The sequence below is a fragment of the Symphalangus syndactylus genome, chromosome 8 (genome assembly GCF_028878055.3).
Source record: "Symphalangus syndactylus isolate Jambi chromosome 8, NHGRI_mSymSyn1-v2.1_pri, whole genome shotgun sequence".
Lineage (NCBI taxonomy): Eukaryota > Metazoa > Chordata > Mammalia > Primates > Hylobatidae > Symphalangus > Symphalangus syndactylus.
Genome location: NC_072430.2, coordinates 75,394,794 through 75,407,705, shown reverse-complemented (window position 1 = coordinate 75,407,705; position 12,912 = coordinate 75,394,794). Strand labels below are relative to the sequence as shown.

At 36.8% G+C, this 12,912-nt stretch overlaps 1 protein-coding gene across 12 annotated transcripts in view; it reads right to left on the bottom strand.

The window, feature by feature from the left end:
• DCAF17 (DDB1 and CUL4 associated factor 17) overlaps window positions 1-12,912 on the bottom strand; it is a 71,016-nt gene that overhangs the window by 21,993 nt on the left and 36,111 nt on the right. For all 12 annotated transcript variants that reach the window (XR_008659562.2, XM_063644707.1, XM_055289690.2 and 9 more), the window contains 3 exons: window positions 10,159-10,248; window positions 5,284-5,388; window positions 4,882-4,987 (listed from right to left, as the gene is read on the bottom strand). Coding sequence is in view for 11 of the 12 variants with exons in the window: in XM_063644707.1 (XP_063500777.1) it covers window positions 4,882-4,987; window positions 5,284-5,388; window positions 10,159-10,248 (301 nt within the window). In the remaining variant the exon portion in view is untranslated. The remainder of the gene's footprint in view (window positions 1-4,881; window positions 4,988-5,283; window positions 5,389-10,158; window positions 10,249-12,912) is intronic.

The window sequence follows — 12,912 nt, the reverse complement described above, 5'->3', positions numbered from 1 at the left end:
ATATTCCTTTAATACATGAGTATGAATACTTTATACAACTTTACACAAATCAAGATTTTTATATACACAGTTTTGCACCGATTTTTTTTTTTTTTTTTTTTTACTTAATAGTACACATCTTGGAAATTATCCTATACCAGTGCAAAAAGAATTCTTCTTTCTGTTTTGTTTGTTTGTTTGTTTGTGTTTGTTTTTAACCTCGCTCCGTCACCCAGGCTGGAGTGCAGTGGCGCAATCTCACTCACTGCAACCTCTGTCTCCTGGGTTCAAGTGATTCTCGTGCCTCAGCCTCCTGAGTAGCTGGGATCACAGGTGCCCGCCACCACACCTGGCTAATTTTTGTATTATTAGTAGAGACAGGGTTTCGCCATGTTGGCTAGGCTGGTCTCGAACTCCTGACCTCAAGTGATCCACCTGCCTCCGCTTCCCAAAGTGCTCAGATTACAGGCATGAGCCACTATGCCTAGTTAAAACTCCTCCTTCTTTTTAACAATTTAGCAATTAAATTTATGATACAGCTATACAATGATATAATAATACTAATATCACTTACCAATGAATAGATTGTTTCCAATCTTTTGCTATTAGAAACAATGTTTTAACTGTACATTTATCACTTTCTGTATAAGTGAATATATCTGGGATAAATTCCTAGTACTGGAGTTGCTGGGCTCAAGGAGTACATGCATTTAAAATTTTGATACATATTAACAAACTGTCATATTGACAAATTGTTGGGGCCATAAAGGGTAGAAAATAAATGAAAGTGCCTAAACTTTTACCAACCATATTGTATCAAAAGTTCTAACTTTTTGATATTTAAGAATCTGAAGAGATGTTATCTTATAATAATTTTAATTTACATTTCTCTTATCAGTGACATTGAGCTTTGCACTCCCCTAATTAAAAGTCATTTATATTTCTGTTTCTTTTAAACAACATCCTTTGATAATTTTGTAATTGTGTTATCGCTTTTTTTCTTATTGATCTATAGAACCCTTCACATATTAAAGAAATTGCCCCATTACAGTATGATTTGTAACTATGTCTCCTGTTGTTATTTGTGTTGGTTTATGTTGTATATTTCTGGGGATTTTTTGCCAAGCAGAACTTTATTTTTATATAATCAAATTTATCAATCTCTTCGTTTATGGCTTTGGGTTTTGTGCCATACTTAGAAAGGTCTTCCCCACACTGAGATAAAAAGATTCTCCCAAGTTTTCTTCTAAAACTTTTAAGTCTTTGATCCATCTATTATTTATTTTGGTGTAAAGAGTGAGATGGGATTACAACTTTGTTGTTTTCACAAGGCCACCTATTAAATAATCTAGATGGAAATATTCATAATATATTAACATCAAAAAGTGGGTTAGGCTATAGATACATGCAACAACATGAAACAAATCTCAAATATAATATCCTGAGTGAAAGAAGCCAAACCAAAAAATACATGCCATGTGATTTCATTAATATAAAACTCCAGAAAATATAAATTTAATCTACTGTGAAAAAAAAGCAGATCATTGGTTGCCTAGGGCTGGGTTAAGAGAGGAATTTACTGGGAAGGGCACACGGGAACTTTTTGGGATGATGAAAAGATTCTAAATCTTGACTGTAGTGGTGATTTCATGGATGTATACATTTGACAAAACTCAAATTGTACAGTTAAAATGGGTGCATTTTAACTACATGTAAATTATACCTCAATAGAGTTGATTTCTTAACAAGTGAGTTATAAAAGAGCACTTATGGTATGATTCTTTTCCGGGTTTTAAACATACAGAAATATATACATTATAAGATTAGAAAATAACACATCAAGGAGATGACAGTTAACCCCATGTAAGAGGACTATAATGTTTTACATTTTCTCTTTTGCTTATCTTTATTTCCCAATTTTTAAATTTTATTTTATTTTTTCTTTTTTTCTTTCCTTTTGAGACAGTCTTGCTCTGTCGCCCAGGCTGGAATGCAGTGGCACGATCTCGGCTCACTGCATCCTCCACCTCCTGGGTTCAAGCAGTTCTCCTGCCTTAGCCTCCTGAGTAGCTGAGATTACAGGCTAATTTTTTGCATTTTTGGTAGAGAACGGGTTTCACTGTGTTGGCCAGGCTGGTCTTGCACTCCTGACCTCAAGTGATCTGCCCGCCTCAGCCTCCTAAAGTGCTGGGATTACAGGCATGAGGCATCACACCTGGCCAATTTCCCGATTTTTTAAATAATGCAAAGGAACTGCTTTTGCACTAAGAAAAAAAATTATTTAAAGTTAAAATAAATACTATTTGTATAGACCTTAAGATTGAAAAACAAATTTGGAGAAATGAATAGGATTTAAGTCTCTACAGTATGAAATAAACACTGAAAGCTTCCAATATAATGTGCTAATTTTCTTAGTCAAACATACAAAAATCATTGAATTATTTTTTTTTACAATGATGAATGTTTTCATAGATCACATTTTCAAATATTATTATTTCAAAGTTTCAAAATCTGAGGCCCAGAGAGGTTAAATAATTTGCCCACTATCAGCTGGGCACAGTGGCTCATGCCTGTAATCCCAGCACTTTGGGAGGATGAGGTAGGCAGATTGCTTGAGCCCAGGAGTTCAAGGCCAAATTGAGCAACACAGTGAAACATCATCTCTACCAAACAAAAAATACAAAAATTAGCTGGGTGTGGTGGCATGCACCTGTAGTCCCAGCTACTTGGGAGGCTAATGTAGGACGATCACTTGAGCCCAAGAGGTGGAGGTGGCAGTGACCTGTGATCTCTCCACTGCACTGCAGTCTGGGCAACAGAGTGAGACCCTGTCTCAAAATAATAATAATAATAATAATAATAATAATAATAATTTGCCCACTATCATACCACCAATTAGTAGCAGAGTGTCACCCTTACTAGTCAAAAGACTAAGATTCTGATCCCAAATCCAGTCTTCTTTCTAAAAAAAGGGATAAAACTCCAGGACAATTCTTCAGGCTCTATGTACTTTATCATCTTTGTTCTTTTGTTTTACTCACTTTTTTTTTTTTTTTTGAGACAGATCTTGCTCTATCGCTCAGGCTAGAGTACAGTGGCACGATCTTGGCTCACTGCAACCTCCGTCTCCTGGGTTCAAACAATTCTCCTGCCTCAGCCTCCTGAGTAGCTGGGATTACAGGTGCCCGCCACCGTGCCTAGCTAATTTTTGTATTTTTAGTAAAGATGGGGTTTCACCATGTTGGCCAGGCTGGTCTCAAACTCCTGACCTTGTGATCCACCTGCCTCACCCTCTCAAAGTGCTGGAATTACAGGCTTGAGCCACCGTGCCCAGCCTTTACTTACTTTTTATTTGCATTTCAACAAGAATAATGCTACCATTTGGAAAAACTCTGTCTGAAATAACCCATTTCAAAATAACCCGGTTACCACTGCAGCCTACAGTTTTAAAATTCTTAATAGATTCCTTTTAATGTATTTGTATTGAATACAGGAGGTATTGCTAGGGCTGAATTTTCATACAACCGCCTAATTCAGTTTGTCCAAGGCATCTAAAAACTTAAGTAATTTTTAAAATATTTATTTTGAACTTCATGAATAACTTACTTTAACTCCCAGTAGTTTTTATAATTTGTCATTTACTACCAAAAATAATATTTTTTTCCTTTTGAACAATGACATCTTTCATTTCTGTTTCTTAGTCTATTACTAATACAATATTAAGGAAAAATGATAGAAAAAATTCTTATCTTATTCTGCATATATTAGAAAATCCTTTGGCGTTTCACCTAAAAATATAATGCTTATTGGTTGGTTATAAATAAGAGGAATGTCTTCAACATGATAAGGAATGACTCTTAATGAACAAGAATTAAAATAAACAGATATTAGCATAATAAAAAAAATTTTCTCTCTTAGTTTACTCATGTGATCTTTATAGCTACTAAATTTGTAAACATTAAACCATCCTTGGATTCCTGAAATGAACTCGGAACAGTCATGGTTTATTTCTTTTAACGTACTACTACTGAATTTGAGTAACAGCTGATTTCTTTTCTTTTTTTTTTGAGATGGAGTTTCACTCTTGTTGCCCAGGCTGGAGTGCAATGGCATGATCTCGGCTCACCACAACCTCTGCCTCCTAGGTCTAAGTGATTCTCCTGCCTCAGCCTCCCTTGCGAGTAGGTGGGATTACAGGCATGTGCCACCACGCCTGGCTAATTTGTATTTTTAGTAGAGATGGGGTTTCTCCACATTGGTCAGGCTGGTGTCGAACTCCCAACCTCAGGTGATCTGCCCGCCTCAGCCTCCCAAAGTGCTGGGATTACAGGCGTGAGCCACCACACCCGGCCAGTTGATTTCTTTTCTAACAACTGAATTTGATAAGCTAATTATAGAACATTTTTACTATATTTATAGAATTGTATATAATTCTCTTTTTTGTGCTTTGGCACTCTTTAAGTATACTGGGAAGTTCTGTCTGTGTCTAAGCTCTATGTTCAGATGGCATGGTAATAATTTTTTCTTGGAAAACACCTTTCTTAGAGAGGGGGTAAATTTCATCGAATTGTAAAATACTAAGTTATAAGAGAGCTAAGATGGTATCATTTGCTGCAACTCATTTTGCAGATAAGGAAATCAAGGATCAGAAAAGTAAAGTGAATTGCTAAAGGTCTGTGGCCAAGCAAGGCTCAGCATCCCCAGGCCTTTGGTTCAATGAATAACTGATAGATTTTCCTTGACGCTTATTCATTATTAAGTAGCAAGGTACATGATGTATAGGAGTAAAATGAATTGAGTTTTTTAAATAAATGAGAAAAACATTTGGATGACTATAATTAATAACTATTTATATGACCACTTATTTTTTTAAGGTGAAAAAATACTATAGAGTAGCCATACCTGTGATTTTAATATTACAAGGAATGCCAAAAGGAGCCTCTCCTACAGTTCCAGTAGTCCCACCCCATCTGCATGCACACCCTAAGTCAAGTTTCTGTTGCATGAACTAAAAACAAAACAAAACAAAAATGGTGGCTTTAGCACCTATTTATTTGATATCTGGAGAGAACAAAAATAAAATTCACATGTATATGACAAAGAAAATGTCTTTTTCCAATGGCCTTTCTGTTTATCTTCCCCACCACTGCTTTAAAGGTTACTTGTGTTCCACATTTCTACAGTTTTTTAGAGCCGAAATCTACACAAGTGCCTTACTCTAAAAGCATCTCACTAAAAAAAAAAATCATACTTTAGTCGAAACCTCATGCTAATAGTAACATGACAAATTTCAGTTTTCTCTACCTGTTCAGCGATGGTTTGGAAGCTATAGAGTCTGACCAGTCCTGAGCTGTACATCACAATCAGTATTCCATGAGACAAGGTAGCATCTGTAACGTTCCCAAAAATCTGGCGGGGGGAAAGACAGATATCACCTGAGAAAAGACTGGAAGTCCAATCCTCTGAATGTTCACAGTGGTTTGCACTCTTGCTTAATATTCATGTCACTATGATAACACTGCTGCCTAGCATTAAAACCTCATTATAATTTATCACCTTGAGGCTAGGGTATTATTAGGAGTGAGCAGTAAGCCACTGGATTCTCATACTGGAGCACTAATGGAAGTGCGGCACATATCCCTCAGAATAATGCACCAGCATTCATTTGCTTCATAGCATTGTCAATATCTATTAATAACAAATTCCATTCCTCATAGACACTGGCACACACCAAGGCCATGTCGTTCTAAATGAATATTTAATCTACTATTCATACTCTTCCAAGGATCCATTCTTTATGCTAAAATGTTCTTTATAAAATAGAGACAAATTTTTAGTTAATTAGAGGTGCCCAGCCCCTGGATAGTCTTTCATGCATGGTAAGCGAAAGATGTTCTTCAATCCCAAATAACAATATTTAAAACCAAATCTCTCTAATTGCATATTTTTCTATTATTCTTATTTTTATACAATTCACCAGCTTAATCAAAAACAAACTACTTAAATGAAGATGTCCTTGTCCAATTACCTTGGAAATACAGGAATAGAGGAAGATGTCCAATTACCTTGGACATACAGGAATAAATAGAAACAGTTTATTACTTTGCCACATGTTCATTTCTGTTATAGACTGTAATAAGCACACATAATTACTTAACCTACAGGCACAGAGAGAACAATTAAATCATGAGTTGTATTTTTTGTCATCTCTTAGAAAGATAAGTATTGTTTACTCTGACATTGACTAGTTCATGACTTTTTAATTCACTGATCCTAGTTTCCCACTTTGAAAAAAGACAACTTGTCACTCCCCTTGAAAACCAGCACAAGACAAGGATGTCCACTCTCACCATTCCTATTCAACAGTGTGTTGGAAATTCTGGCCAGAGCCATCAGGCAAGAGAAACAAATAAAAGGCATTCAAATAGGAAGAAAGGAAGTCAAACTATTCTTCTTTTCAAACGACATGATCCTGTATCTAGAAAACCCCATTGTCTCATCCAAAAGCTTCTTAAACTGATAAGCAACATCAGCAAAGTCTCAGGATACAAAATCAATGTGCAAAAATTGCTAGCATTCCTATACAACAACAACAGTCAAGCCGAGAGTTAAATAATGAACAAACTCTCATTCACAGTTGCCCTAAAAAGAATAAAATACCTAGGAATACAGCTAACAGAGGAAGTAAAAGATCTCTACAAGGAGATCTACAAAGATGACACAAACTAATGGAAAAACACTCCATGCTCATGGTTAGGAAGAATCAATAGCATTAAAATGGCCATATTGCCCAAAGCAATTTATATATTTAATGCTATTCCCATTAAACTACCATTGATGTTCTTCACAGAACTAGAAAAAACTATTTTAGAATTCATATGGAACCAAAACGGAGGCTGAATTAGTCAAGGCAATCCTAAGCAAAAAGAACAAAGCTGGAGACATCATGCTATCCAACTTCAAACTATACTACAGGGCTACAGTAACCAAAACAGCATGGTACTGGTACAAGAACAGAAACATAAACCAATGGAACAGCATAGAGAACCCAGAAATATTAGTAAGACTGCACACCTATAACTATCTGATCTTTGACAAACTTGACAAAAACAAGCAATAGGGAAAGGATTCCCTGTGGTGCTGGGATAACTGGCTAGCCATATGCAGAAAATCAAAACTGGACCCCTTCCTTACACCATATACAAAAATTAACTCAAGATGGATTAAAGACTTAAATGTAAAACCCAAAACTATACAAACCCTGGAAGATAACCTAGGCAATATCATTCTGGACATAGGCATGGGCAAAGACTTCATGATGAAAACACCAAAAGCAATTGCAACAAAAGCAAAAATTGACAAATAGGATCTACTTAAACTAAAGAGCTTCTGCACAGCAAAAGAAACCATCAACAATAGAGTCAACAGACATCCTACAGTATGGAAGAACATTTCTACAATCCATACATCTGACAAAGGTCTAATATCCAGAATCTAAAAGGAACTTCAACAAATTTACAAGAAAAAAAAAAACAACCCCATTAAAAAGTGGGCAAAGGACATGAACAGATACTTCTCAAAAGACGGCACACATGTGGCCAACAGGCACATGAAAAAAAGCTCAACATCACTGATCATTAGAGAAATGCAAATCAAAACCACAAAGAGGTACCATCTCACACCAGTCAGAATGGATATTATTAAAAAGTCAAAAAATAACAGATGCTGGCAAGGTTGTGGAGAAAAAGAAACACTTACACACTGTTTGTGACAATGGAAATTAGTCTGACCATTATGGAAGACAGTGTGGTGGTTCCTCAAAGACCTAAAGACAGAAATACCATTTAACTCAGCAATCCCATTACTGGGTATATACCCAAAGGGATATAAATCCTTCTATTATAAATATAAAAGACACATGCACATATATGTTCACTGCAGCACTATTCACAAGAGCAAAGACATGGAACCAACCTAAATGTCCATGAGTGATAGACTGGGTAACGAAAATGTTGTGTATATACACCAGGGAATACTATGCAGCCACAAAAGGAACAAGATCATGTCCTTTGCAGGGACATGGATGGAGCCAGAGGCCATTAACCTTAGCAAACTAACACAGGAACAGAAAACCAAATACTCCATGTTCTCGCTTGTAAGTGGGAGCTAAATGATGAGAACACATGGAATGATGAGAACACATGGACACATAGAGGGGAAGAACACACACTCGGGCCTATCGGAGGGTGGAGGGTGGAGGGTGGGAGGAGGGAGAGGATCAGGAAAAATAACTAATGGATATTAGACTTAAACCTGAGAAATGAAATAATCTGTACAACAAACCCCCATGACACATGTTTATCTATATAACAAACCTGCACATAATGCACATGTACCCCTGAACTTAGAAGTAAAAAAAAAAAAGAAAAAATATGATGAAAAGCTTTTAAAAAGAAAGAAAAAGTAGAAGAAGAAAAAGAGGACTTGTGTAATTCAAACTTTTTTTTTTTTTGAGATGGAGTTTTGCTCTGTTGCTGTGGTGCAATCCCGGCTCACTGCAACATCTACCTCCTAGGTTCAAGCGATTCTCCCACCTCAGCCTCCCGAGTAGCTGGGACTACAGACGTGCACTACCACCCCTGGCTAATTTTTATATTTTTAGTAGAGACGGGGCTTCACCGTGTTGGCCAGGCTGGTATCGATCTCCTAACCTCAAGTGACCGGCCTGCCTCAGCCTCCCAAAGTGCTGAAATTACAGGTGTGAGCCACTGCACCAGGCCAATTCAAAGATATTTTAAAATAATGAGTGCTGGCCAGGCGCGGTGGCTTATGCCTGTAATCCCAGCACTTTGGGAGGCTGAGGTGAGCAGATCACGAAGTCAGGAGATCGAGACCATCCTGGCTAACACGGTGAAACTCTGTCTCTACTAAAAATACAAAAAATTAGCCGGGTATGGTGGCAGGCGCCTGTAGTCCCAGCTACTCAGGAGGCTGAGGCAGGAGAATTGCTTGAATCCGGGAGGCAGAGATTGCAGTGGGCAGAGATCGCACCACTGCACTGCAGCCTGGGTGACAGAGCAAGACTCTGTCTCAAAATAATAATAATAAATAATAATAATAATAATAATGACTGCTATAATAAAGTAGCCAATCTATTTTAATTCTAGCTCCTCTACTTGCCACCTTTAGGATTTAGGTAGCTGCTTTTTTTATTTTAATTTTTTTAGAGACAGAGTCTCACTCTGTCACCCAGGCTGGAGTGTAGTGGTGCAATCATAATTCATCAAAGCCTTGAATTCCTGAGCTCAAACCATTCTCCTGCCTCAGCCTTCTGAGTAGCTGGGACTGCTGCTTAACTTCTTAATATATACGTTACAGTGTTGTAAAATATTCAAAGTGCATGGCACAAAATAAGCAATGAACGGTAACTAATATTTCTCTTTAGCCATTAGGCAGTTTAGTATATAATGCTTACATAATGTAAAATTTTAATACATTCATCTTGTTGCTTATAAAGATCAGTAGATCCTCAAGATACTGTCCTCTACAATACTTCAGGTGCTGAATTAAAGACCAGTAGAAGAGCTCGATAAATAACTATTCACCAAGAGTAAGTAACTTTTTTTTTTAAAGTAGAATCCTATTCATTCTTTTACTCAAAGGAAATTTGCTCCTTCTTTCCTCCCATGTAACTGATCCACAAGTCAAGAACAAATGGGAACAACAATAAAACCCAAAATTGAATGAATTGGAAAATTTACACATTTAAATATAAGGCTTGTTATAGATCATAAAGCAAGTTTTAGATCTATACCTTGCAATTAAAATGAAATATTTTGTTGCAACTTCTCACCTTCCTTTAATGATCTTTTTAACAAGCTTTGGAATGTTCCTTCTGAAAAAAAAAAACCTTACTCATTTTGTAATTTCATAACATAGTAGTTTGTTAATGACCACAGGTATCCAATATGATCCACTTGAGAGGCATAAAAACATGCAGAAAGATGAAGGGATATTAGGCAAATGTTCTCATGTGTTTTGTTACAAAATAAACCAAGTTAGTGAACTTTTTATAGTGAGGGGAGCATTTCCAATCAAATATCTCATAAATAATTAAATAATGACATTACAACTTATTGACAATAAAATATTGCAATTAAATAAGAAATGAGTTCTTACCTTTTTGTTGATCTCTAGAATCCCTACAAGTGAAAAAGGTAGAACTCGGAACACTGCAAGGTACAGCAAAACATGTTGTTGAATGCCTGCCTAGAAGGAAAGACTAAAATTACACGCAGCTCTCAAAAGTACTTCGGAAACACACTGTTTTCATTAGTTGAAAAAATCCATCTGTTCTAGCATGCAGTTATGCAGACGTTTTCATATTATGAAAACATCCATCTATCTAGATTGCAAAGTTACTTAAACAGGAACGCAACATATTCAAAACATGTCCACTAAAGCCCTTCAGACACACACGTGCATATATACAGACAAAAATCCATAAAAGTAAACATTTCTTAGCAATAAAATACCATGCATTTATATTTTGGAGTTTGAACAATAAAGAGCCTAATAAAAAGATACGTAGTTATCATGCTCATATCATTTGAAAGTTGCTGGATCAGGTAGCTCACGCCTATAATCCCAGCCCTTTGGGAGGCTAAGGCAGGAGGATCACTTGAGGCTAGGAGTTTGAGACCAGCCTGGCCACTCACTGTAGGAACAGTGAGACCTCGTTTCTACAAAAAATAAAAAAATTAGCTGGACATGGTGGCACACACCTGTAGTCCCAGCTACTCAGGAGGCTGACGTGAGAGGAGCACTTCAGCCCAGGAGTTTGAAGCTGCAGTGAACTCTGATCAAGCCATTGCACTCCAGCCTGGGCATCAGACATGCTGTCTCTAAATAAATAAATACATAATGAAAGTAGTGTTGTGCTGACTCCTTTACAGGAAATTAGAAATAATATCATCAATGAAAGCTTGAGTGACTTTTCTGCTTGAAAAGGATAGCCTCCTTACTTTGAAGAACAAGGTCCAATTTCTTGCCACTATGAAATGTAAAACAATCTGTTGTACTTCTCCAATACAGTTTTGAAGGGAATTTCCTAAATTTGTGTTAGACAAGGCTGTCTGCCCCATCACAGCCAGTCTCTGCTTCAACAGAACTTTTAAGGCTGGAACCATCAATCAAAACTGCTATAACTAAAAGTTAGAAAACAAATAAATGGCAAAAAAAAAAAAAAAAAAAAGATTGTAATGCTTAAAGCCCAAAAGATTCTCCCTTTGAAAGGGATAAATTTTTATTGAAGTAATATCTTCAAGGTAAATCAGACTCCTTCTGTGTTCCTTAAACCCAAAGGAAAAGTACAGTTTATATACCCCAACTAAGAGCTACTACTTGTTGGCTGGAGACTGTAGGAAAACAGTCCAGAATATAGAAATACAAGATTTTATTAACATTATAAGGTGATGGTAAATGTAAAACATTAATATATGATAACGTATAGAATTAAACTTAAAACAATTATTGGCTGGGCATGGTGACTCACGCCTGTAAGTCCCAGCACTTTGGGAGGCTAAGGCGGGCAGATCATGAGGTCAAGAGATCGAGACCATCCTGGCCAACATGGCGAAACCCCGCCTCTACTAAAAACACAAAAATTAGCTGGGCGTGCTGGTGCACGCCTGTAGTCCCAGCTACTCAGGAGGCTGAGGCAGGGGATTTGCTTGAACCTGGGAGGCAGAGGATGCAGTGAGCTGAGATTTCACCACTACACTGTAGCCTGGCAACAAAGCAAGACTCCGTCTCAAAACAAAACAAAAATTCTTGCTCTTTAGCAATTTAAATTATTAAAAAGGTACATCAGACAAGACACTTTAGAATTCTCAAAGTAGCAAAATGTTTTGTTACTTTTTTATACTATCCCACTTCTTTCTGAATTTTCCTTTACCAAAGTAAAAGCAAGGTAGTAAGAGTATAAAAAGAGAATTATTACTAAGAGAGAGACAGCATCTCTCTTTCTTAGATGTCATACTAAATAAATCAGGAAAAGGGTAAGGAGATTCCAATAAAAGGCATGCAGTTAAGTTATTAATGTGACTGGGCAGGATTAGTAAAGGGTAGGAAAACATTTAGATAACCATGATAAAAAGTAAGTAGAAGTAGCCAACAAATAGCTTGCTTGGCTTCAGGGGGATACAGAAAAAGTAGACAAGAGAGATGAGAGAGGAATGAAAAGCAGAGTTCATAGACCCAGCGTGTATGGGAGTACACTGGAGGGTTGACAAGGAAATGCTTGATGTAGTTATCTAAACAAGGTAAAATTAGAGGAACTACTTTTTTTTTTTAATGCTAGAGTTCTATATAAACTTCACCTGCCAGTCCATATTACAGAAATTTCAAGAAGGGGCAGCATGCTGCAGTGCATAAGAGCAGGGACTCTAGAGCTAAACTGCCTGAGTTTGAGCCTAGGTTCTACCACTTACCAACACTACGATGTTGGATAAGTTACTTAGCCTCTCTGGGGCTCAGAATCCTCATCTGTAAAATGGGATGATGAAAGTATCTACTGAAAGGAGTGTGCTGAATATTAAATTAGTAAATACAGGTAAGGAACTCAGATCAGTGCCTGCCTGTTTTGCAATCAAGGACACTAGTGAGAAAAAGCTGAAGTAGTTCAAATTAAAAATGAGAAAGAACTACAACAGACTGCCAAGGGGAGACACAAAATAAGTATTTGTTTTTTCTAGGTGTCCTGGTGTATAAAGAAACAGAAAACCTCTAAAAGCAGTCTATATCTATTTTTTAAGTGCTCAATAAATGCTTTCCATAGTATTTCCCCATAAGTCACCAACAGAAACAAAAAGTTTCTTGATATAAATTTCCAGACTTTATAAAATCTAGTAAATCCTGGGTAATTCTTTGAGA